Below are 27,722 nucleotides of genomic sequence, written 5' to 3' on the forward strand. Positions count from 1 at the left end.
AATGTTAGTTCATCTTAGCCATAGTTCTCTGTGATGATATACAAAACTCTGTACAATGGCCAGAAATGAGTTTAGTGCTGTGTTTGCATAGTGCTTTTGTTGTTTAGTTGTTTCTGGCCATTTTGCTACCAAAAAAGCAGTGATCACAAGGAAGGCTGCTTCCCAGTACCCGTCCATGCCACGAGTTTCGGTTGCAGTAAGCGGTCCATCATCATATATGTGCTACCCCACCTAGTAGCTTGATCCAAAATTGCTACATTTCCAGCATGCCATTTAAGTACTGCTTCTAGTTTTGGCTTTCTAGCAGCTAGTACAACCTGTCTCACCTTACTTACAAGAGCAATTGCATGTTTATTTCCTAAGCCATCACGAATTGCCAGCTGTAAAGTATGAACACCACAACGTATGTGCTGGACTCTCGAAAGGCTTGAAATTTCATCCATGATGTCACTTAAATCCAGTTCTGCTTCTACGTCATCAGGTTCTAATTCTGGAGTCTCACCACTTGATTCATCTCTTATTGAATCACCTCTCTCTCTTGGTCTTTAACTTCTCAATGGTACTTGACTTTTGTTGGAGGCATTATCAGTCAATGCACAATACATGCTCTTTTCTTATTTCAGACTCTTGAAGAATGCCTTTCACTAGCTGATGAAGGTACTTGCTTGTATGTTGAGCATATGTTGAAACAATGATTTCATTGGTCAAAGTTTTACTAATTTTTGCTCCACAGGTCAAAATCTCGCCATCAGTGCCACTCACTTGGCATGCGCAAATATATTATTTTGCATCTTCAGTGACCTTAAAGTATTCAAATACATTAGACTTTGTTCTAGATCCTTTGTTCATTGTAGAGGGCATCTGCACATTTGACATTTCTGAAAAAATAAAATGTGCATTATTTGAAACCCACTCACTGATTTAGACAAAAAGAACACAGAGAAATGAAACTACATCATGAAGCATCAAAGCATATAACATAGTTAGTTGGAGCCAAGGAGCCATTTTTTTTTTTAATGGCTCCTTGGCTCCACCCTTTTTTGCATAGATTACAAGTATTAAACAATAAATATCATAAGAAATAACTACTCTCTTTGGCAGGTATGTGCTGTACACAATAGAGCTATATGACTGATAATGGCAGCAAAACTCAGTCCTTGTTATCAAGTGTGAGAGTTTATTTGCATTGCAAATTTGTTAAAAATAATAGATTTTTAAATCTTTGAGATGTGAAAGAATTTTTGTCCTCTGAGGCGCACATTCATTGTCATTCTCTCTTCGATATTGAAAGGCCACAACACAGTAAACTCCCATTATAACACTCCTGCTTATATAGTGTTTTTTTTTGTTGTTGTTGTGGTGGTGGTTAATGATCAATCCTATGAAGTGCCATGCATTTTTTAACAACTGTAGTGCTCCCATTTAAAATGCTTTCCTGCTTATGTTGCTACTTTTTTTTTTTTTATTTTTTTTATTTAGATTCCAAGAAGAAATAAATCTGGACAACCCTCCTCCTCTTGAGTTTGTTTTTGGGAAACAGATGATGTCTTGGAATCATTTATAATGCAGTTTGTTATCAGAAAGCTGACCGGGCTAGTCAGGTGGGTAAAGTGCCTGCCTGGTAACCCAAAGGTCGCAGGTTCGAATCCTGCCTTGGGCTTGGATCAGAGTAAAATGCAAACACTTCGGGAGGTGCATTATGGCCACAGAAGCCGATGCGCCAACAACTAACAAAAAAAAAGTTATTAGAAATAGTTTCCAGCACAGGTGATATTTGTTTATTTCATATTTAACTAGAAGCTTTGATGGTAAAAAGGCTGCTCATTACAATTCATTTCTTTTTAAGTAAAAAGGAAGTGAGAAGAGTATTTGCATACTCTTCTCACTTCCTTTTTTTAATTTAACATTGTTCATCTACTTCTCTCACTGATAACAGTAATCAGTATCTTGTGCAAGTGTGTTCATAGCGGCATTATTATATTTATACATTAATACTCAAGATATGTTTAGTTCAATATAAAAATTATTAAAAAGATTTTAATACAATTTTTAATTCTTTTTAATGGCATGCAAGTATAGTACATCAAATGTGCAGGTTTTCGACTCATATATAAACCAGTACTTCATAAACATCTGCAAAAAAAAAAAAAAAAAAAAAAGCTAAAAAATCAATATCACTAACAAAATATCGGTGGTAAGGAACAATATAAGCTGTGGAACAAATTTTGCTGATATTCCAATTCAGATAACCTCAACCTTTTAAACAAGTTAGCAAAACAGCATTTTATTAGATGTTAAAGTAGAAAACATCTTGATATGTTTCACCCCAAAAAATAAGCAGTGTTTTTATTAATGAAAACCCCAAACACGAGAGGTATTAGAACCTATAGTACTTAGTACCGGGGAGGCGCCTCCGTAGCCAGGTGGGAAGGAGCAGCAGTGCGTAGCACACGCTTCTTGATTAGACCGGGGTTCGAGCCCGTCACCACCAAATATGGAGAATGCGGAAAGGTCATGAAATGACCACCGTATATCCCGGAGCAATATGGCCTTAGTTGCTAATGCTCCAAATAACAAACAAACAACAACAACTTAGTACCGTGCATGGGTTGGAGGTTGAGAAGTCGAAAGAAGATATTTGTTGACATTCATGTGAAAACTGGGAGTAAGGAGGAAACAGATATTAAGTCTATTTCTGTGCCAGTACAGGCAGAGAAGCAGTAGTAGGTTAGCAGTTGTGCAATCCAGCATTTAGAACAGGAGCTTGTTTTGCTCTAGAAGTTGTCCATGTCTACTGGTGTCATACTAACCCCCCTCCCCTCTCTTCCACAGATGGTCATTGCCATTTAAATTGTCAGAAAGGATCAGTCAGCTGTAAGGTAAGATGATCATCATCTTGCAACTGCATTGCTTCTAGAGGACTGTTCAGCAGTTCCTGAGTAGGTTTACCAAAATGGCATAATTCTGCATGGATGGACTTTCTAGAAATTTGTCCAGTATACAGTGGCATCTGCCTGCATCATAGCAGACACATTTTAATAGATAGCAGTGGAAAACCTTCATAAACCAGAGGAGAACACTAAACTTGTCACTCACTGTTGTTTAGTTTGACTTTAGGGAAAAAAAAAAAAAATTCTGTGAAATTCAGATCCAGTATTTGAATAAGATGATATTGCTTCAGGAGAAGAGAGTAACAGTAACTTGATCAAACTCACTCTTTTATATTATTTTTAAATTACAAGCATTTTACTATGATTCTCAGCAATAAAGTCAAATAAAAAGACATTTATATGCAAAGTTTCCATTTTTACAAAACTTCAATGTTTCATAAAATATCCACTCTGGAGAGCCCGCCTCTGTTGAAAACCAACTACAGGAAATTCACTTGTAAAAGGATTAATTGACACTGACAATATTATAACCTGATTTTTCACACAGAATTAACAGTCATAGTTTACTATACCTTTCACAGTCGATCTATTATCTTTTTTCTTATTAATAATACAAAATTTTGTCACAGTGGAGAAAAACATATAATCAAAATAAAAATTGCTTTTTTTTCTTTTCTTTTTTTCAGGCTAAATGCTTTTCAGCAAAGACATTATTTCATAATTCCTGCAATCAATACATAAACAATGATGTATGAAACTGAAGAAGCAAGGTGTCAATAAAGCTATCTTGTTATATGCCTGCACTCTGTCTTCTCATTCATTTGCAGAAATTTGAATCTTCTGCAATCATCTTCCCATGAAGCCTGAATAATTACTGTAAGCCAGCAAGAGTAAATTGTTTTCATTCATTTGTTTATGTCAATAGCCCAGTATTCAGAGGAATTTCATATTTGTGTTGCTAAAATATCAATATGTAGATGCATTATAAATTTGAAAAATTGTTTAAAAGAACTGAAAAAAGAAATATAACATTTCATTTTTGTTAATTATTATTGATTAAAAATAATTAAATAAAAATCAACAAGAAATATCTCCTGCTTTCCACACTATTAGCAATTCAAAAAGTGTTACAAAACTCAGAGTCCATATAGTGCTATTGATCAATAAAAAAAAAAAATAATAAATAAATATTCAACAATGGCCACACTATAAATGCTTGAGTTATACCACAGCTCTATGAAATAACGTACTTGACTACTTTTTTGTGCAACTGCCCTGTGAGTATTAATTGATTCCCTTTTCCATAATGGGAAGAATATATAACTTTTTTTTACCACAAATAGAAAAAACAAACATTTCTTTTGTAGAGAGGTACATGCTATTTACTAACCTCTTTATTTCGATCACGGTCTGAAGAAGTGGTCTGTTTCCTCATATTATTTCCAGTGTATGCTACACATTTTAGCTGCCATTCTCCAATATCTTCATTCCAATGAACAGAATTTTCTAATATTTCCTAATAAAATAATAAATGTTAGCAATGAATGTATGTATATTTTAATAGCTAAAAACTAAGTTGAATAAAAAATTTTATTACACCTTCTTATGAAATACCTTTAACTCCAACATACACAAAAAGAGATAAACTTAATTTTTTTTATGAAACCCCAAGATCAAGAGGTATTGTTATTATTATTTGTTATTTGTTTTTTTTTAGGAGCATTGGCAACTAAAGCCATATTGCTCCGGGGATATGTGGTGGTCATTCCCTGACCTTTCTGCATCCTCCGTATTTGGTGGTCACGGGCTTGAACCCCGGTCTAATCAAGAAGCGTGTGCTACACGCTGCTGCTCCTGCCCACAGAGGCACCATCAAGAGATATTAGAACCTATAGTACTTAGTCTGTGCATGGGTTGAAAGTTAAGATGAAAGAAGATACTTGTTGATATTAGACTTGAATTTCTGTTGACTAATTTTTCAGCTGGGAGGTTGTTCCAGAAAACGGAAGTTGGACAGTAAAAGGATACTTACTGGTTGCAGTACATGTTCAGGCTAGTTTGGAAGAGAGAGTAAGAATTATCAAAGCGAATTCAGAAGAATAGTGCCCATGGAAAGGCATGCAGCAGAAACAAAATGTCTAAGAGAGGGAGTGGAGAGACTTTGTTAGAGATGGGTCTTTAATTAACCCAACTGCCCTCCTTTGAATGGAATCTAGAAACTTGGGAAGTTTTGGGGGCACTGCCCCAGATGTGGAAACAATATTTTATGGTAGGATGTATTTGCAATTTATACAGAATGAACAGATGTTTGGAAGAAAAGTAATGCTGAGAGCAAACAGAAAACACAGTTTTTTGGATGGAGAGGAAGCAACATTTGTGATATGCGTATGCACAAGAGAGATTAAAAGTCAAGAGTATTCTCATATAGAAATCTGAGCATCAATGAAGATAAACATAGGAGCAGAAGAAACCTTTTTGTGAGATATTTTAGAAGAATTAGGACTGAGTTTTAGAAGAATTGAAATCAACTAAGTTATCTTTGCCCTACTGGAGAATTACCTGGAGGTCAGCATTTAGGAAATTAGTAGTGGATATTTGAGAAGTTGAGGCTGTTTGTGCAGGGCAAGGTTTCTCAAACTGGAAAGTGGAATGCAATGTGCTATCATCAGTGAAAAACTATCAATTCAATGGAAGAAGGTCACTGATATACAAGATACCTGCATAACACCTGCATTAGTGGAGAAGTTAGAAGACAGAGAAGTCTACCATCACCCACAGTGAGCAGTCAGAGAGAAACTGGATACTCAATTACAAAAAAAAAAAATTTAACCTAGTACCTTGGCTAATGCTTATTCAACTCATTACTTCATACATTCTAGCTTAAAAATGACTATTTGTTTTATCTAGATAATTTCATTTCATAATTTAATTTTTTTAAATTTTTCTAAATATCCTCTTCGTTAATAAGAAATTAGCAATTCTGAAGACTGCTTATTAGAATAACTTTTGAGCTTAAATACGAGTAAGGCCACATACCTAGTCTGAGGGGAAATGGTAAGAGTGCATCAAACCAATAAAAATAATTACAAGGACATCATTGGGGGTCTGATGGAGATTCCTTTAAATTGTATTTTCCACTCAGACCTGCCATAAAAGCAGTTCTAAGAATGAAATTGGATCAATACAGCCTGGTCCATCTGACTTCAGTGGTATGTAAAATCATGGAAGTGATTTAGTATTAGCAATGACCACATGGTGCAAGGAAGCCTATGGCTTATACTGCACCAGCAAAAAAAAAAAAAAAAGTAATAAAATAAAAGTGATGATTAAGAATGGTTGATGATTACAGGGGTACTTAAATAAAAATTGTATTCTCAAGAATCTGTAGCAGTTTTGTAAAGAGAAAATCTTGTGTAAATAAACTATCTATTATGACATTGCTTATTTGGACATTAGCAAAGCACTTGGCTCGGTCCCACATTAAGAGTTATTATACAAGCTGCAACATGTAGGGAATAGGTAAGATCCTTAGATGGATCACATGATATTTCATGTACAAGTGGCACAGAGTTGTAATAATTGGTTACTCTTCAGATTGGTTGAGTGTTCAAAGTGGAGTCTGTTAATTGGTATTGGGACTGCTATTGTTTCAGATTTTCTTAAATGACACTGGTAAAGGGATACAGCTCATATCAAAATAGTGGCAAATGACTGTTACCAAACAGTACTACAGATGAGTTCGATAGGCTTTGGGATTGGTCATATATTCATAAGTGGCAATTTTGTTTTAAAGCTGCAAAATGTAAGGTTTCACACTTTGGGTTTTATAACCCCAAATAATTTACACACTTGCCCTACCAAAAATCATAAAACATCATGTTTATGAACAAAATATAACACATATTTATTCAAAGAAATTAACAGTGAGGTCCCCCCATTGACTGTAATGACTTCTTCAATGCATTGTGGAAGTAAAGTATTTATGAGATTCACTAAGAAAGAGGGCCAACTTAACCTTGCTCTAATTCTGTGTTCAGTTTATTCCAAATATGTTCAACTGGGTTGAAGATGCCATCATAAGCTGGCTACCACAATTTTACAGTGTTATTCTTTAAACTAAATTCACAACCCTTGCCTTGTGACATAAAGCAATTTTGTGCTAATGGCCATTTGCATAAAACTGCCACAATGTAGGGCGTATGAATTTTCTAGAATATATTTTCTAGAAAATTCTGTGCTCTACACTGAATTTTCCAGAATATCAATTTAGGATATATATTTATGGATCCATGCGTTGCAACCAATAGAGCTAATCCACACCATGAGAACTATTCATAGATTATGACATCCATCTGCCTCCCAACTTTGCAATTGAAATAACACACTCATGTAAGAATTCTCCAGGAATCCTCCATATTCTAAAATATCCATCAAAAAGGAAAGGCATGTAGCATGACTTGTTCTACTAGACTTATCCATTGCCCCACAGTTCAGATTGTATCATGCCAATTGGCTAGAGTGCATATGTTTTTATTGTCAAAGGCTTCTGCACTATGGCTCTTCCATGAAAACTCATAGCACTTGCTACATGTTGTGGAAACACTTGTAGGTTTGCTATGACAAATGCAAAGTACTGCATATGGGTAGAAGTAACCCCAGAGAAACATACCAACTGTGTGGTACTACACTTAAGGTGGTAGAAAATGAAAAAGACCTGGGAGTAATTTTGCAGTCAGATATGAAGTTTTCTGAGCAATATAGACAAGACAGGCTGCCAGGGCAGGTCATGGGATTTTGTCAATGATATACAGGAATTTTGCTAGCAGGGAAAAGGAGGTGGTTGTCCCTCTGTATAAGGCAATGGTCAGGCCAAGCCTTGAGTACTGCGTACAGGTCTGGAGGCCTCATTTTAGGAAGGATGTAGATTTGCTTGAGAATGTACAGAGAAGGGCAACAAGATTGGTGAGGGGAATGAAGGGATTCTCTTACGAAGAGAGGCTTAAGTTCTGCAAATTGCAGTGGCTGGAGACTAGGCATCTGCGAGGTGATCTGATTGAGGTGTATAATGCCTTGAATGGGTTGAGCACGCTGAATTCTAATGGGATTTTTCCACTTGTTCAGATTACGAACCTAAGGGGGCATAAATTCAAATTGAGGAAAGGGAGATGTAGAATAGATGTGTGGAAATTTGCCTTTAGCCAGCGGGTGGTTAATTGCTGGAACAAACTTCCATCTGTCATTGTGGAAGTTGACAGGTTAAATAAATTTAAGGAGGAACTGGACAAATATTTAGAGGGAATTGTTTTGTAATTTTTTTTTTGTTTGGCTGATGCTACATAATCTCATACACTTTCTTTCTTGCATAACATGCCACTACTACTCACACTACCAAAACGTAGATTCTCTAAAGTGTGAAGGTAAGTAAGGTGAGGTAACCTGCCAATCTGATAGCTAGAGGTGACACTGAATCCAAGATTTGGCCAATCTGGTCAAGACCACCCTTTTGTTTCCCTTCATCAATTTCACTGCTTTTTTCTGCATTCATTTCAGCAGATCTAAGTATTTCCTAAAATGAGGCCTCCAGACTTGTATGCACTGCTCAAGAATTCAACCTAACCATTGCCTTATACAATGGGGTAATCGCCTCCTTATCCTTGCGAGTATAGCAATGACAAAACCACATGAGTTGCCTTTACAGCATGTCTGCACTGCTTGGGGAACTTCATATTTGACTGCATTTGACTCCCAAGCCTTTTTCATATTTGACTCCCAAGCCTTTTTCATTTTCCGCTATATTCATTGTCTGCGCTCAATGAGCATACAGACATTTTTAGCGCATGATATCCAATTATCATTCCTCCTGAAACTCTTAGCTCCTCTTTCTACATGTCCTTCATTTAGCATACACATCAAAACTGAATGCTGGGTTAACTGCTGATCACTTTGATAGCCAAAGTACTTGTATATTTTGTGATGACACAATTTGTTAATTTTTTTTTTAAGGATAGTGTACACTAAGAGAAGCTGGATTAAAAATACAAGGGGAACAGAGGTTGAGTGGTTACTACTGAAACAGACAGGCAGCATGGAGGGCCTATAGTGTCCTGATAAAGATTTATAAAACATTTGCTAATAGTGATGGGGAGGTTACAATCCCACAGTGTAAGAAAATTTTGTCTAGGTATGGAGGTCACAACTTAAAAATAACAGTTCCTTGAAAAGGTCCAAAGACAGGTGTTGTTTAAAAGGGTGTATGAGGAAAGACTTTGAATGTGTGGCTACAAAGCTTGATATCTAGGTATCTGATTAAGATTTATAAGGTTCTGATAGGTGAGATTAAAATAAATGAAGGTGAAACATGCATGGTTATAAATGATGCTACGAACTACTGGAATTTAAATTTAAGGGAGAAGATTTATAGGCTGAATTAGAAGATGTTTTTGTTTAGCAAGCCAATTGGTAATTATTGAAATAATTTGTTTTCATGGATAGCGAGGCCATCAGCTTGAAGAAATTCAAATGTCATCTTAATTAGTACATACATGAGGAGCAAAACACTTTTTTCATTTTTTTTTTTTTTTTGCTGATGTAGCAAAAGTGTGATGGGTTCCTTACATCTCATGCTAGTACTAATGCTAACTACTGATAACTGGGTTATTAGCTCCTATGCTAACAATGCCTAGTTATTGGCTGTTGAAAGGATAATAATCCCAAAATGGTCCATTTGAATAATGGCACTAACTGAAAAGAAATAACACTATTTCACTATTCATAAAGAGGGTAAAAATCAAGATTTATTTTAAAATATTAGCTGCATGATGCTTTTGTAATACTTCATACATTAGTTATAAAATTTTTATACCTTGAAGTCATTCAATTCTAAATGTATACTGATCAAAAGAATAGTGGGCAAGAACTTAAGAGCCATAAGAGGTTACATTAACAAAACCTGCATAAGGCAGGTGCTGTCACTCAACGAGCAAGTCAATAACAATAAATGATCCTAGAACTACTGCAATGAAGACAGCACAACAGAGGCACTATCACTTGGTGAATATGGTGGATGACAGATAATAACTGTGTGTAATAAATTAGATATACATTTTATCAAGCCTTATTTTTACTCTTTGCAATGATTGTGATGGATTTATTCACTAGTATTTTTATATATGCTACTGGATAAGAACTGAAAACAAAACTTTTTCATCTGAGAGATTTGAAGTACATTACTGCATTAAGTACTCAATCATGGGGAACTTTCTGCTCCTAGAAAGATCCCTGTGATCATGTACTTAAAGTGCAGTAATGCATATCAAATCTGTTAGATATATACATATATATATTTTTTTTTTTCTGTGTTAAAAATACCCTCTTCTATCTAATATTAAAAAACTTTTACAGTTTTCATAAATAACAGTATACCCATCTGCTGCATGGCTGAATATATCTAATTTTTTTTATGAAAACCCCAAACATGAGAGGTATTAGAACCTATAGTACTTAGTATCATGCATGGGCTAAAGATTGGGAAGATGAAAGAAGACATTAGACTTGAACTTCTGTAGATTGTAAGTTTCAGGAAATACATATGAAGGAAGGTTGTTCCAGAAAACAGAGGTTGAAGAAATAAATGAGGAGGAAGAAAAGTTGGTTCTGTGAGTTTGAAGATGGACAGTAAAAGGGTGTTGACTGGTTGTGGCACTTATTCGGACTGCTTTGGAAGAGAGAGAGTGGGAATTATAGAAGCCAATTCAGAAGAACAGTGTCCATGGCATGCTGCAAAGGCATGCAGCAGAAACAGAATGTCTATGAAACAGAGTGGACAGATTCTGTTAGAGATGAGTCATTAATTAATCTAACTGCCCTCTTTTGAATGGAATCTAAAAGCCTGATAGTGGTTTTGGAGACACTGCCCCAGATGTGGGAACAATATTCTATGGTAGGGCAGATTTGAGATTTGTACAGAGTGAATAACTGTTTGAAAGAAAAGTAACACAGAGCAAAAGAGAAAACCCCAGTATTTTAGATGCAGAGGAAGCAATATTTGTGATGTGCTTATGCCAAGAGAGATAAGAAGTCGGGGTAATCCCCAATAGAGATATATGATCTTGCCTATAAATCGGAGTGTCATCAAAGATAAGCATAGGAGCAGAAGAATGCTTTTTGTGAGATATAAGACAGGACTCAGTTTTAGAAGGATTGAAATCAACTAAGTTATCATTTCTCCAATAGACAGTTACCTGTAGATCAGCATTTAAGGAATTGGTAGTGGATATTTGAGAAGTTTAAACTGTTTGAGCAGGGCAAGGTTTCACAAACTGGAAGGTGGAATGCAATGGGCTGTCATCAGCAAAACTACGGATAGGATTTCCAGTCAATGGAAGGTCATTAATATACAAGAGGAAAAGAGTGGGAGAAAGAACTGAACCCTGGGGAACACTAGCATTAGTGGAGAAGTTAGACAGCCATCTACGTGGACACCGAATTACAAAAAAACATTTGGAAAAACCATAAAATGGAAGCTTTAGCATTAGCAGAGGCATATGATGCAAGAAAGCAAGCTTATGAGCTTGCTTTCTTACAAGCTTAAAGGAACCAGTAGGTGGCAGTGATCACAGTGTGTTGAAGTGGGATTTACTCAAAGAAGTAACTACCATCAGGAGTAAAGGGAAGGGCTTTTGCTTTCGTAAAGGCGAATACGATGGACTGAGACAGTATTTAAATTCTATACAGTGGGACCAACTGATGATGTTACCAACAGCAAATTCAAAATGGGAAGCATTCAAAGAACTTATCTTGGAAGCTACTAAGCTTTACATACCAACTAAGAAATATTGTTCAAGGTTTAGGCCTAAATGGATGTCAGATGAACTAATGAGACATATGGCAGAGAAGAAAAATGCATGGGATATATACAAATTAAAACGTGACACAGAAGCCTATGATAGATACAAGTTGATCTATAACCAAGTTACAAAGGAGGTTAGGCAGGCGAAGGCAGATTACGAGAAATCTTTGGCAAGGGATGCAAAGAAAAACAGCAAAGAGTTTTTTACTTATGTAAACTCTAGAAGGAAGGGGATGAATCAGATTGGTCCACTTGATATCGATGGGTCAACTGTTGATAATACTGCTCAGGTAGCTAACAAACTAAATGAATATTTTGAATCGACATTCACACATGAGGAGTTATTCAGGGAGGGGAATGCCAGAGGTGTATTCAACTCTGGTAGTAAGCTAGAGAATCTTGTAATAACTGAGAGTAAAGTGGAGGAGAAATTGTTAAAGATAAACACAAGAAAGGCACCTGGGGTGGATGGGATCTATCCAGTTATATTAAAGGAGGCAGCAAAGGAAGTAAGCAAACCCTTAGCCATAATTATGAGAGTTTCCTTGGACTCAGGGGAGGTACCCATGGACTGGAGATGTGTAAATATGACCCCAATTCACAAAGGAGGATCAAAGGCTGACACAAGTAATTATAGACCTGTGAGTTTAACTTCTGTTCCCAGAAAATTAATGGAAGCACTGGTTAAAGAAGCACTGCAGGATCATCTAGACAAGACTTCAGTTATAGCTCGGACACAGCATGGTTTTGTTAAGGGGAAGTCTTGTCTGACCAATTTGATTGGATACTATGATGCAGTCACAAAAGAACTGGATGCAGGGAATAACTTTGATATTATATACTTGGATCTTAGAAAGGCTTTTGATACTGTTGCACATGGAAGACTGCTGCACAAATTGGAGCAGTGTGGCATTGGAGGCAAATTGCTACTATGGATAAAGGGGTGGTTGAGGGGGAGAAGACAGAGTGGTAATCAATGGACACTGCTCATCGTGGACTAATGTTATTAGTGGAGTCCCTCAGGGTTCAGTATTGGGTCCATTATTGTTTTCTGTATTTATAAATGATATTGATGATGGTATATCAAGCTTAATGTCCAAGTTTGCAGACGATACAAATGTTGGCAGGGTTGTCAAGGACATTGGTCAAACAAGACACTATGGTGCTGCAACAGGATCTGGAAAGGTTGAGCAGATGGGTTGAGAGGTGGCAAATGAAGTTTAACATTGACAAATGTGAAGTACTACATATGGGAAACAGCAGCCCCAGAGCAAAGTATCAACTCTGTGGTACTACACTGACAGTGGTAGAGAATGAAAGGGACTTGGGGGTGATTGTGCAGGCAGATATGAAGTTCTCTGAGCAGTGCAGATGGGCTGCAAGAGTAGCTCATGGTGTATTGTCAATGATATATAGGAATTTTTCTAGCAGGGATAAGGAGGTGATTATTCCCTTGTATAAGGCAATGGTCAGGCCACACCTGTATACAGGTCTGGAGGCCTCATTTCAAGAAGGATGTAGAGCTGCTGGAACGAGTACAGAGAAGGGCAACAAGATTAGTGAATGGAACAAAGGGGTGCTCTTACAAAGAAAGGCTTAAGTTTTGCAAATTACAGTGTCTGGAGACTAGGCACCAGCGAGGTGATCTGATAGAGGTGTATAAAGTCTTGAATGGTTTGAGCATGCTCAATGCTGATGGGATTCTTCCTCTTGCTCAGAATAATCACCTGAGAGGGCATAAATTCAAATTGAGGAAAGACAGATGTAGGATAGACGTGCGGAAATTTGCCTTTAGCCAGCGGGTGGTTGGTTGGTGGAACAGACTTCCATCCCTTGTCGTGGAAGTTGATAGCGTAAATAAGTTTAAGGCTCAGCTGGACAGGTATTTCGAACGAACAGAGGGGTGAAGTGGAAGTTGTTATTTTTTATTTATTTATTTACTTATTTTTTTTTTTGGCTGATGGTGCATAAGCTTGCTTTCTTGCATCAAATGCCTCTACTAATGCTAATATCTGTCTTTCCTCAATCTGAATTTATGCCTTCTCAGGTGATTATTCTGAGCAAGAGGAAGAATCCCATCAGCATTGAGCATGCTCAAACCATTCAAGGCTTTATACACCTCTATCAGATCACTTCGCCGGTGCCTAGTCTCCAGACACTGTAATTTGCAAAACTTAAGCTTTTCTTCGTAAGAGCAACCCTTTGTTCCATTCACTAATCTTGTTGCCCTTCTCTGTACTCGTTCCAGCAGCTCTACATCCTTATTGAAATGAGGCCTCAGACCTGTATACAGTACTCAAGGTGTGGCCTGACCATTGCCTTATACAAGGGAATAATCACCTCCTTATCCTTGCTAGAAAAATTCCTGTATATCATTGATAAGACACCATGAGCTACTCTTGCAACCCATCTGCACTGCTTAGAGAACTTCATATCTGCCTGCACAATTACCACCAGGTCCTGTTTGCTGTTGTTTTGTGCTTTTTTTTGGCACAAGGGCCTCCTGGGCCATATTGTGCCTTTTCATTATTAACTTATGACTGAGTTATTAATATAATTGTTGTCAGAGGCCATTATATACATTTATGCTCTTCAAGTATCTAAACAGTGCTTCAAAATTAGAATTATTTCCAAGTATGTGTAGTAAATTTAAAGGTTCCAGCAGATTGGATGCAGAATAAAAACTGGATTTCCGGTTACTTGAATATTTAGGGCATTCTATTAGAATATGTTTGATTGTTAGCCGAGTCTGACAGAATGGACACTGAGGTGGGTTTTTTCCCATAAGCAAGAACAAATGAGTTGTATATGAGTGTCCAATACGGACTCTTGCCAAAATCACTTCTTTACGTCTGCTTTTCCTGAAACCAGAAGTCCACAAACAAGGTTCTTTTTTAATCTGAAATAGTTTATTATTCACTTGTGTTTGCCACAGATTAGTCCATTGAAGCCTACATGCTGTTTTAACAGTGGATTTATAATCAATGTGTGGTACTTTCAGATGATAGAATGATCCACTGGTAGGATGTTTAGCAGCACGATCTGCACTTTCATTACATGGGATGCCGACATGCCCAGGGATCCAGCAAAAGGTGACCAACTGTTTGGATGTTTGATATTGGTATAATTGAGACCGTATCTGTTTCAGAATGGGATGATGGGAAGAAGTAGTAGATTGAACGGCACTTAAGGAGTCGGTGTATGTAAGAACTTTTTTGATTTGCTGTTTGGTTATATTATCTAGAGCTAGTTTTATTGCATACAGTTCTGCGGTATTGATACTGCATTCTGTAGGAAGAGACACAGCTATTGAAAAAGCAGAAGAAATTGCTGCAGCACCTACAGCTTCATCTGTTTTGGAGCCGTCTGTATAAATATGAAATTTCTCTGCATTTTCTAAGGCGGGCTTTATGCAGCTGCTGGAAATTGTTGTTTGGCAGGGAGTCTTTCTCCATCTCAGAAAGAAATTATCACAGAGATGTGAGTAATGAGACCAGGGATGTTCAGGATGAGCTACATCTTCAAGGATACGCTGGAAGTTAATATTCTAACTGAGCATCAGTTCTTGCAATCTAATACCCACAGGGCGGTTTTCATTAGGTTTATTACGATATAGCGTTTCATACTGAGGGTCAAACAGGTATTCCAGCAAGGATGAGATGGAATACTTTTAATTTTTGCAGCATAACTACATAGTAAGGATTTTTGTCTAAGGTGTCTAATGGTGGTTCATTTGCGTCAATATACAGGCTGTGGACTGAAGACATTCTGAAGGCTCCTGTGGCTATCCTTAGGGCACTATGTTGAACAGTATTCAGCCATAACAAGGAATTGTTTCTTGCAGAGTCATAGACAGGTGACCCGTAATCTAAGCAGGACCGGATAAAACTTTTATAAAGATGTGTGAGGGCGTGTCTATCAGCACCCCAGGAGTTAGATGACACAGCTCTTAAGATGTTTAATTTCTTTTGACAGGCCGTTCTAAGATAGGCTATGTGATTGGAAAAGTTAAGTTTACTGTCTAGATATAAACCCAATAAACGAAAATTGTTGGTAAGAGGAATCAGATTGTTCTTTAAATATATTTCAGGATCTGGATGTAATTTTCGTATTTTACAGAAATGAATTGCAGTCGATTTATTTTCTGCTAATGAATAGCCATTCCGTTGCTCCCACAATTCTATTCTGGCTATGGACAATTGGAAATCATGGTTTGTGACTAACAGGAGATGATCAGGTCATCGGCAAACATGTATGATTCAACTGTTTTTGGTATGTCTTTTGTTATATTTGTAATTCTTATTGTGAATAGTGTTGCACTCAGGATGGAACCCTGCGGTACACCCTCCTCTTGTTCAAATGATTTGGACATACTGTTCCTATATCTGACCTGAAACGTTCTGTAGTGTAGGAAGTTTTGTATAAATTGGGGTAACTGCCCCCTCAGACCAAAGATCCTGAAGGATACCATATCGCCAAGTGGTATCAAAGGCTTTCTCAATATCGAGATTGACCATAACCAGATGTTGTCTCCTGATGAAAACATAGCGGATGTTTGCTTCTGCTTTTATCATCACATCTAAGGTTGAGTGGTTTTTTCGAAAACCATACTGATTTCGGTTTAGCAGATTGTTTCCAGGAGCCATGTTAGCTGCCTGTGCACCATTTTTTCTAAGACTTTGCCTAAACAGCTAGTCAGCGATATCGGTCTGTAATTATTCGGTATGGTATGATCCTTTCCTGGCTTCGGAAAAGCCAGTACAATTGAGTGACGCCATGAGTGCGGATAAGTATTTTCTAAATATATTCGATTGTCGAATTTCAATAGGGAACTTATTGCTTTATTATTTAACTTTTTTAACATTATATAGTATACTCCATCCGGGCCGGCAGCAGTACTCGATGTTTTGTTTAGAGACTCAAAAAGTTCCTTTAACGTGAATGGTTGATTGTACAGTTGAGATGCCTTAGTATAAAAATTTATTTTATGTTGTTCTGCAGATGCCTTAATTTTTTGGAAGGTTTTGCTGTATGTGGACACTGCTGATATACTGGCGAAAGACTCAGCTAATGCGTTTGCTATTTCTGTTGGAGCGGACAATTCCTGCCCTTTCCAGTTCAGGATTGAGGCTGGAGACTGCACAAATTTTCCGTTAAGTGCTTGAATTTTCTTCCAGATGAGTCTGCTGTCCGTGTCCTTGTTTATGGTGGAAGCAAAACTTATCCAGGCAGCTTTCTTTGCTTTTCTTCTTGTTTGGTGGAATTTGGCCTTGAGTCTTTTAAAGTTAATAAAATTAGCAGTTGTAGGGAATTTTCTAAACAGATTCCAAGCTCGATTTTTTGTCTGTTTAGCATGTGTGCATTCCTGATTCCACCAGTAAAGACTCTGTCTGCGTTTTCCAGGTAAAGATTTAGGTATTGCAGAATTTGCAGCTTGTAATATTTGATTCGTTATATGATCGGTGACACTATCTATGGGCTGAGACTGGACTATCTCATCATCAAACTGGATTAAGGAGGAATATTTATGCCAGTTTGCCTTACGGAATTTCCAAGTGGATCGCTGCAATGGAGACAAGTTTACTTGTGTTTGAATATTGCAAAGAATCGGTAGGTGATCACTGTTTAGCGGGTTATCGAGAACCGACCACCCCATATTGGCATAAATGGAGGGAGAGCATATTGAAAGGTCTATTGCAGTCATGGATCCTGTAGAAGAATGGACATAGGTGGGTGCACCAGTGTTTAACAGAGTAAGGTTATGAGCCTCAAGCAGCAATTCTATTATTTTACCCCTTTTGTCAATTTTTGGAGATCCCCATAGAGGATGATGAGCATTAAAGTCACCCAGTAAGCAGAAAGGAGATGGCAGCTGATCTACTAGCTTTTCTAAATCATCTGAGGAGAAAGCTAAATTAGGACGGAGATATATAGAAGCTATTGTAATCGTGATACCAATTTCAAAGCGCACTGCCACAACTTCAAAAGGAGTCTGAAGGGAAACATGTTTAGATGGAATGTTATTTCTGACAAGAATAGCCACCCCTCCATGAGCTGGCGTGTCAATACTCCTATCTCATCTAAAGATGGTATAATTTTTGACGGAAGGACACACTCGTGAATTTAGAAGAGTTTCCTGTAAGGCTATGCCAGCTGGTTCATACCGATTGATTAGATCCTGCAAATCATCTTTTGCATTCCAAAATCCTCTGCAATTCCACTGAAGGATTTTTTCTATTATGTGGTTTTTTATGTTGTTTTCGACTCTGACTGTTTTTTAGTTGCAGCTTGCTTGTATCGATCAATTTTTTCTTTGTCTTTCCTAGGAAAGACAGGTCGGGTCACATCCATCTCATCGGATGCATGTAATTCTAAAAAGGTATCTTCTGAATCATGATGTTCGTCGATGTCCATTCCGGTGGTGGATGTTTGCGGTTTCATGGTTTCTATTACTTTTGGTTTTATTGCTGAGGAAACATCCGTTGGTATGGTGATTGGGGTATTACTTGACTGCTCACTTGTTTTTTGTGTAGGATACTGTTTTGAACTAGAAAGCAACGAATGTGCCCAGTTCTCAATTGATACATTCGGAGGAATCGATACTTCAGTTTGGATCCCTACAGACTGTGAAGGTTGAGCTGCTGTGGCATATGTTCGCTTTGTCTCTGTTTTGATTATCCGTCTTCTTGCCTCTGAGTACGCCACTTTGTTCTCTACTTTATATTTTTGAATTTGTTTTCCTTGCTTCCATAATTCACATGTTTTTGAGAAAGCTGGGTGGTTACCCTTACAATTTGGGCAATGCAGAGTGGTAGTGGCACAATCAGATTGGTTATGATCTTTTGACCGCAGTTGGGACATACTGCCTCACCTCGACATGCTGTCTGGGAGTGTCCATATTTTTGGCATTTGTAGCACCTGATGGGATTCGGAATGTATGGACGGACACGGCAATGCAGGTAGCCTGCTTTCACTGATGTTGGTAAGTTAGGAGTGCTAAAGGTCAGAATTATGCTTCTTGTTGGAACGAGTGTACCGTCTTTTCGGGTCATGATTCTCCTTGCTTGGATGACTTTTTGATCGTGTAATTCTTGGACAATTTCCTCCTCTGACACAAGTAATAAGTCACATTCTGTTATTACTCCCTTAGGAGTTTAAAGTGGCATGGGGAGTAGCTTTTATTTGGTGTCCTCCAAATGTTGTAAGCTTTAATAGCTTCACAGAATGTTGAGGTTGAGTAGTTTCTATTAGAAGATCACTTGATTGAAGTCGCCTTACTGATTTAGATGAACAAGCGGCAGACTCAATGCATTTCTGCACTAGAAAAGGTGATAATTTGCTCAGAGGCTGATCTGATAGAGAGTGCAAGATGAGGAAGGCTGGTATCTCCTCTTTAGGTGTTGTTTTCAATCTCTTTGGTTGAGAATAGTCATTTTCATTGTCATTTGCTAGTCTTGAGGTCGATGGCTCTAAAGGTGGAAATGAACTGTTTTCCATCTTTACTCCTTTCAGCCTGGGAGAGTGGATTTCTTCTCCCAGGTTACCAGCCCCGCCACGGGGAGGCAGGAGCAGTGCCGCTAGAGTGACCAAGCGGTATAAGGGTTAATACGTTAGTTTAAAGAGAAAAAAAAGAAAGGTGGATTTCCTTTCTTAAAACTTGCTTACAATTTGCAAGACTAAGTTATTAATTAAAGAGAATGTAAAAAACTTTTTAAACTAAAGAACTGTGGCTCTGAGTAAATGCTCTATGAATCACTCGGAAAATTGCTTGATCACTATAACGCTTGGCACCGGGGGGGGGGGAGGTCCTTTTCATTCTCTACCACTGTCAGTGTAGTACCACAGAGTTGATACGTTGCTCTGGGGTTGCTGTTTCTCATATGTAGTACTTTACATTTGTCAATGTTAAACTTCATTTACCACCTCTCAGCCCATCTGCTCAACCTTTCCAGATCCTGTTGCAGCAGCATAGTGTCAGTAGTGTCCTTGACAACCCTGCCAAACTTCGTATCATCTGCAAACTTGGACATTAAGCTTGATATACCATCATCAATATCATTTATAAATACAGAAAACAATAATGGACCCAACACGGAACCCTGAGGGACTCCACTGATAACATCAGTCCACGATGAGCAGTGTCCATTGATTACCATTCTGTCTTCTCCCCCCCTCAACCATCCCTTTATCCATAGCAGCAATTTGCCTCCAATGCCACACTGCTCCAATTTGTGCAGCAGTCTTCCATGTGCAATAGTATCAAAAGCCTTTCTAAGATCCAAGTATATAATATCAAAGTTATTCCCTGCATCCAGTTCTTTTGTGACTGCATCATAGTATCCAATCAAATTGGTCAGGCAAGACTTCCCCTTAACAAAACCATGCTGTGTCCGAGCTATAACTGAAGTCTTGTCTAGATGATCCTGCAGTGCTTCTTTAACCAGTGCCTCCATTAATTTTCCTGAAACAGAAGCTAAACTCACAGGTCTATAATTACTAGTGTCAGCCTTTGTCCTCCTTTGTGAATTGGGGTCACATTTGCGCATCTCCAGTCCATGGGTACCTCCCCTGAGTACAAGGAAGCTCTCATAATTATGGCCAAGGGTTTGCTTACTTCCTTTGCTGCCTCCTTTAATACAACTGGATAGATCCCATCCACCCCAGGTGCCTTTCTTGTGTTTATCTTTAACAATTTCTCCTCCACTTTACTCTCAGTTATTACAAGATTATCTAGCTTACTGCCAGAGTTGAATACACCTCTGCGATTCCCCTCGCTGAATAACTCCTCATGTGTGAATGTGGATGCAAAATATTCATTTAGTTTGTTAGCTACCTGAGCAGGATCATCAACAGTTGAACCATCGATATCAAGTGGACCAATCTGATTCATCCCATTCCTTCTAGAGTTTACATAAGTAAAGAACTCTTTGCTGTTTTTCTTTGCATCCCTTGCCAAAGATTTCTTGTAATCTGCCTTCGCCTGCCTAACCTCCTTTGTAACTTGGTTACAGATCAACTTGTATCTATCATAGGCTTCTGTGTCACATCTTAATTTGTATGTATCATATGCATTTTTCTTCTCTGCCATATGTGTCAGTTCATCTGACATCCATTTAGGCCTAAACCTTGAACAATATTTCTTAGTTGGTATGTAAAGCCTAGTAGCTTCCAAGATAAGTTCTTTGAATGCTTCTCATTTTGAATTTGCTGTTGGTAACATCATCAGTTGGTCCCACTGTATAGAATTTAAATACTGTCTCAGACCATCGTACTCGCCTTTACGAAAGCAAAAGCCCTTCCCTTTACTCCTGATGGTAGTTACTTCTTTGAGTAAATCCCACTTCAACACACTGTGATCACTGCCACCTACTGGTTCCTTTATCTGCAGATTCTTAATGCATGAAGAATCACTGCTGATATTCAAATCAAGAGTATTACTCCCTCTAGTTGCCTCCCGAACATGCTGATGTAGAAAACAATCATCCAATAAATCCACAAAAGCCTTGTAGTGTGTGAATGACCAACCCACAAATTCCAGTCAATATCTGGGAAATTAAAATCCTCCATTATAAGACTCTCTGATTTACTGGCCCACTCTATTTCCCTGTACAGTTTCTTATTAAACTCATCCGAGTCATTAGGCCTATAGCACACTCCTACTCTCAATTTTGACCTCCCAATGCTTATGTCACACCAAACTGACTCGACACTGCACTGTCCAGCGATGTTGCCTAGTTTCACTTCCTTGGATTTTATGTTTCTTAACTAATAGCATAACCCCTCCTCCCTTCTGCACACATTGTACTCCCCAAATTCCAGTTCTGCATTCCTTATATCTGTATGACACCACATCTCTGATATCCCAACAATATCCGCCTTTGATGCTTTGAGCAATACCTCAAATTCATCAAATTTATTTACCAAACTCCTAGCATTGGTGTACACTCAAGTATACATGCATCTGTTCTTTTTCTTAGCTACCCTAACAAAACCCATGTGTTTACTTGTACCGCAATGACTCCCAGTAGTCTCTGAAATATCCTGCATCTTGTTTTCCAGGCTTCTGCTCATTCCAATAGAATGCAGTGAAAGAATCACTTTCACCTCTGCCAGTGGCTACTGTTAATCTATTAGTCCTTGTATCCGGCCCCCAGCTAGCAGTTTTCCGATCCACCTAACATTGCCTCGATAGCATCAGCAAATATTCTTGCAACCTTTCTATTTAAGTGTATCCCATCCCTGTAGAAGCAGTCCCTTCTGTTAACAAGTACAGACCAGGCTGAAAAAAATTTACCCCTTGAGCCTTGCACAATCTTTCCAGGGCCGAATTGATCGACAAGGCTCTCATCATATACTCCCTCCTATCGTGTCTGGGCAGAATTGCAGACACTTTCAAATTCAACCCTAATTCAAGGCTTTTTTTCAACAGTGACCTGTACTTGTTAAGTAATTCTGCCGGTCTCCTACTCGTAATATTATTAGTGCCAACGTGTACAACCATATCACCTTTTGTGCCCTTAAAAGATGATATCTGCTCTACAACGTCATCAACCTTTGCCCCTGGCAGACATACCCTGGTCCTGTTCCACCTATCCTTTTTACAAAGCATGTTCTCCGTTTCCCTGACAATAGGGTCACCAACAACTACTAGTTCCTGTGGGGGTTTCCGCTGTGTTGCGTGATGACCAAGTGCAAGCTCTGGCGTTGATGTGGGCAGCTGAGAGCTTGATGGGCCCCTCACTTTAAATCCTTCGAGGGCATCCACCCTGTCCTTCAAGCTCTCGTATAGGCCTATAACAACGTTGAGTTGTTGTCTGATTTCGTTACACTCCTTGCATTGAAAACACACACACACAATGACATTCCCCATGGCAATATCATGTCCCGTACCCGATTGCTCCACAAACATCATGCAAGCAGTGCATTTTAAAAGGCTGTGATTCAGAGGGCAACTGCCCCCCTCAGTTCTCCTCTGAGCCACAGCACTCTTTTGCTTTGCTGCTCTGGTCTGAGTCATGATTCCGATTTAATTTCAATAAAATTTCAATTCAGTACAAAATTATAATCCTAAACTTGTATCTCAACACAGTTATAACGCTATATATATTTTTCAGTATCAAATAATATCTACGAGTTCTGTTTATATAACTTCCGTATCAAGTTATGTATTAATTAAGTTTCGTTTGTAATCTAAGTCATTATATGTATTTAGTTAAAAGTACAATTTAATTGACAATGAAGTTTAACAAAAATTAGTAGATTTTGCTGATTAATTGACAATATTATATTATATACTATATATACTATACTATACTAACGCTGTCTAGTTCGGGATATAACGTTGTACCGTATAACAATGGCGCAAGTTACGAACGGTTAATCTATGGACACTTAAGTATTAGTTAACTTCCAAATTTTGCTGTCTCAATTCAGAATAAACTAACGATCCTGTCTAGGTCTATAAGCTACTTATAGAAAATAATTTGATGTATCAATTGGACAATAAAGCGGCTAAATATGGCTAAAAAACTTTTCCTTCAGCAGAGTGCAATTCGTAACACATGGATATGATACCCTTACTGATACTTTATTCAATTACAAGGCCGAGTAAGGAATAAATACACCAGATTAATCAGAAAGACACAAAATAATGCTATGCTACTAAATTTAAATCAAAAGTTTTAGAAAAACAATAATTTCAAATCAATAAATAAGAAAATCCACTTAGCGGCTTTGAACATGTCTGGCTCCTACTAGCCGTCTGGCTCCCACTAGCTTGTTTAGAAGACGTTTATGCCAGACACAATCAAAAGCCTTTGAAATGTCAAGAGCAGCTGCTTGAGTTTCACCAAACTTTTCCATTGAATTTGTCCATAAATGGGTAACATAAGCCACAATATCACCAGTGGATTGGCACTGATGGAATCCATACTGGCGATTGTTGATCAGATGGAAAGTTTCTAGATAGTTTGAGTTGGCAGTTCAATTGTTTTCTCCATTACTTTGGAAAGAGTAGAATTGATTGCAATGGAATGATAATTGGATGGGAGGGATTTGCCACCCTTTTTAGTAGCTGGCTGGAAATGAACAAATTTCCAAGCAGAAGAAAAACACCTTTGGAATAAAGTGAAAAAAAGGTGACATAGAACAGGAGTAAGTTCAGGAGCACAGGTTTTTAGAACAAGTGGAGAAATACCATTTAGACCTGGAGCTTTCTTAGCATCAAGATTGTGCAAAATCCTTCTCACATCCTTTTGACGAAAGACCACATTGAATGGAACATTCTGGAAATGGTGGGAGGTGGTTTACCAAGATCATTAATACACAAGTTGGAAGAAAAATAAGATGCAAGTAGGTCAGCTTTATCCTTGGCTGAAGTGGCAATAGAACCATCTGGTTTAGACAGAGGCGAGAATTAGAATAGTAATTCACACAGAATCACATTTTACTGAAATAAGGAGAATGACAACTTTTTGACGGTATACTGGGTGGGGCTTGTTAGTAGGACAGAAATTCTCTGACCACTTGAGAACAACAAAACAACAGCAATCAGCTGTTCTAAAATCGGTGTTTAATTGACGGCTGTAAATTATTATTTCATAAAAATGTTAGATAATCTTAAGTGCCAGTAATTCTGTCACTCATTAAAGATGACCCATAATTCCTCGTTCTTGTAATAATTTTTCTTCATTATCCAGCCCTTCTACTTGTAAAATTGAAAATGTTAATATACATAAACGTTTTTTTTTTTTTTTTACCTGATATTCAGGAGGTATAAATGAATCAATAATGAGCTGATTAAGGCGTAGCTCACGACTGAGCTGACGTATATTTTCTAATAATCCTTCCATTTCTCTTTGATGTTCTTGCTGTAAGTCACTCAGTTCAGCTTTAGCACTCATTAACATGGTCCATACTTTTTTAAGTTTTTTTGTTTTCCCTGCTGCCTCTTCTTGCAGATTGGAGTATTTTTCCTCAATATCCAGCCTTTCTGCCTGTAAAATAAAAAAATTTCAACTTTAGTTCTTATAAGACTTCAATTTTCAATATTTTTACAGTTTCTTTCTTTAAAATTCAAATCAAATTTCTGAAGATTTCATAATACTCAATTGTGAAAGTAAATGATTACCAATTGAAAAGCCTATTATTCACATATATCCTTAAAATTAATACTCAAATTTCTGTATCCCTATATTAAAACCTTTGAATATGACTGCAATTTCCAGAACAGCACAAAAATGAAATGACTGTTGAATCATTCTATCTAACTTTGTAAAAATTCAGTTGCATATAAAATTAGAGCTTAATGCAACTCTGAAATTTTAAAAATTGGGAGATTCTCTGAAATTTATTGTAAAATGGTATATTATACAACATTTATATTAACCTTTATCATCAGGAAGTATTAAATCCTAAGTCAATGAAATTTATATATACATAAATATACACTATATTGCCAAAAGTAACAGGACACTTGCATATCACCAACAGACTGTCAGATTTTAAAGGGGGTAAAGAAAATATTATTATTCATGTGGGGACAAACGATATTAAACGTACACGATCTGACGATTTGTTGGAAAAATACAGGACCATGCTGAGGAAATGTCGCGAGCTAGGCCATAATGTCTATGTGTCTGCAATTCTGCCCAGACACGATAGGAGGGATTATATGTTAAGAGCCTTGTGGATTAACTCAAGACTTGAAGGAATCTCCAAGGCTTTAGGGGGTAAATTTCTATCAGCATGGCCCACACTTGTAGGTAGAAGGAATTTGTTTTGTAGAGACGGGATACACTTAAACAAAGGTGGTGCAAAAGTTTTTGCCAGTATTATTGAGGATACCTTAAAGGCTCAGGGAAACTGCTAGTTAGGGGGGATGTGGGTAATACTGACACGCGTTTATCTGATAATATTGGTCAATGTAACTCTTGCACATACCTTAAGAGTTCTTATCTGTTACCCCAACTGGACGTATTATCTAGATGTTCTGGGGGAAAAGACGTTTCACGTGAGCAGGTAGCTAATATCAGGGAAGAGAGCCTAAATAACTTCAAGGGTTGTGTTAGGGTTGTTAAATATACAAGAACAGTAAATCTTAATTGTTTATACAGTAATGTTAGAAGTGTCGTCAATAAAATGAGCGAATTCGAACTGCTGGTTAAAACAAGTAACGCGGACATAATAGGGCTTACGGAGACGTGGTGCCACCCGGAAATTGGGGATGATGAGTTTCAGTACGGCTTGTATAATGTATTTAGGAAGGATAGAGTAGATAGAAGGGGTGGTGGGGTAATGCTTCTTATCAGAAGCAGCCTGAGTGCGACGATAGCTTTCCCAGATTCAGACATTTCACATGCTAGTATAGAGTCTGTATGGTGTGAGATAGTTGGAAACAAAGGTACAATGCGAGTAGGCGTAATCTACAGACCAGGTGATTGTGAAGACTATGACAAAAGCCTCTACATGCAAATGGAATGGGCAAGTAAGCGTCAATGCCTTATTATGGGTGATTTCAATTTGCCTCTAATTGATTGGAGTAAATGGGAAGGAAACTCGACATGGGGAACAAAATTTTTAAATCAACTAGATGACTGTTATTTGTATCAACATGTCAGGGAAAGTACTAGAGAAAAGAATATCCTAGACCTCATCATCACACATGAATCAGATGACATAACAGGGCTGACAGTAGAGGAACCAGTAGCAGGAAGTGATCACGGAGTTCTACGGTGGATGATGACGAGAGAGGTAGCAGAAGTAAAAGGCAAAGGAATGGGGTTTAATTTCAGAAAAGGAAATTACGATGCCTTAAGGTACTACATGGCCTCTATTAACTGGGTAGATATCGCGCAGAGAATGAATACAATTGAACTGTGGTACGCTTTTAAAACATTAATCACAGATGCCTTGAATGCGTATATACCATTAAAAAAATACTCCACGAGAAGGGTTCCAAGTTGGATGAATAGTGAAGTTGCCACATTACTTGAGCAGAAAAAGGTGGCATGGAAACGTTACAGAGCAATAAAAAGTACTGAAGCATATAACAGCTACAAGGTGGTGTGTAATAGAGCCACAGAAAAGGTTCGACAGGCAAAGGCAGTTTATGAGAAATCACTAGCAAACAGAGCAAAGAGGGGGGATAAGGAATTCTTCACATATATAAATGCCAAGAAGAGCAGGACAAACCAGATCGGACCTTTACGTAAGGGAAAGGGGATAGTAATAAATACACCAGCTGCCGTTGCAGATGAACTCAACAGTTATTTTGCATCGATATTTACAAATGAAAAGCCTTTTGTGGCAATGGGAAATTGTGGGAGCAAAGTTAAAAAATATGTAATTAATGATATTGAAATTTCGCAAGATTATTTAATGAAAAAACTTTCAAGCCTACAGACTAGTAAGGCTCCTGGAGTTGATGGAATATACCCTATAATCTTGAGAGAGGCGGCAAGCGAGTGCATTGAACCACTGAGGCTGGTTATGCGAGCATCACTAGACTCTGGGGAGATTCCCTTGGATTGGAAAAGGGCAAATGTATCTCCCATACATAAGGGTGGTTCTAAAAGTGTAGTGGGAAATTATCGACCTGTCAGTCTGACTTCAGTAGTAGGGAAAATCATGGAGGCATTGATCAAGGGTGGAATTCAGGATCATTTGGATCGAATTGAAATTCTCAAGGATACTCAGCATGGTTTTGTAAAGGGAAAATCATGTTTAACAAATCTGGTTCGCTATTTCGAAAGGGTCACTCACGAGCTGGATTTAGGGAATAATTTCGACATTGTTTATTTAGATTTCAGCAAAGCTTTTGACTCAGTCCCACATGAGCGGTTGCTTTATAAGATGGAACAGGTTGGAATCACTGGGAAAATCCTTAGATGGATAGAAGGATGGCTTCAGGGCAGGAGGCAGAGGGTTGTGATAAATGGCTATTCCTCAGATTGGGTTGATGTAAGAAGTGGGGTTCCCCAAGG

At 37.9% G+C, this 27,722-nt stretch overlaps 1 protein-coding gene across 1 annotated transcript in view; it reads right to left on the bottom strand.

Annotated features, from left to right (window-relative positions):
• Positions 1 to 27,722, bottom strand: part of Klp64D (kinesin-like protein 64D) — a 169,284-nt gene that overhangs the window by 16,021 nt on the left and 125,541 nt on the right. The window contains exons 13-14 of the mRNA XM_090383588.1: positions 24,498 to 24,734; positions 4,282 to 4,407 (exon numbers count right to left, since the gene is read on the bottom strand). Of these exons, the coding sequence (XP_090239714.1) occupies positions 4,282 to 4,407; positions 24,498 to 24,734 (363 nt within the window). The remainder of the gene's footprint in view (positions 1 to 4,281; positions 4,408 to 24,497; positions 24,735 to 27,722) is intronic.

This window comes from Mastigoproctus giganteus, chromosome 10, assembly GCF_048544385.1.
Source record: "Mastigoproctus giganteus isolate SK-2022 chromosome 10, ASM4854438v1, whole genome shotgun sequence".
Classification (NCBI taxonomy): Eukaryota; Metazoa; Arthropoda; class Arachnida; order Uropygi; family Thelyphonidae; genus Mastigoproctus; species Mastigoproctus giganteus.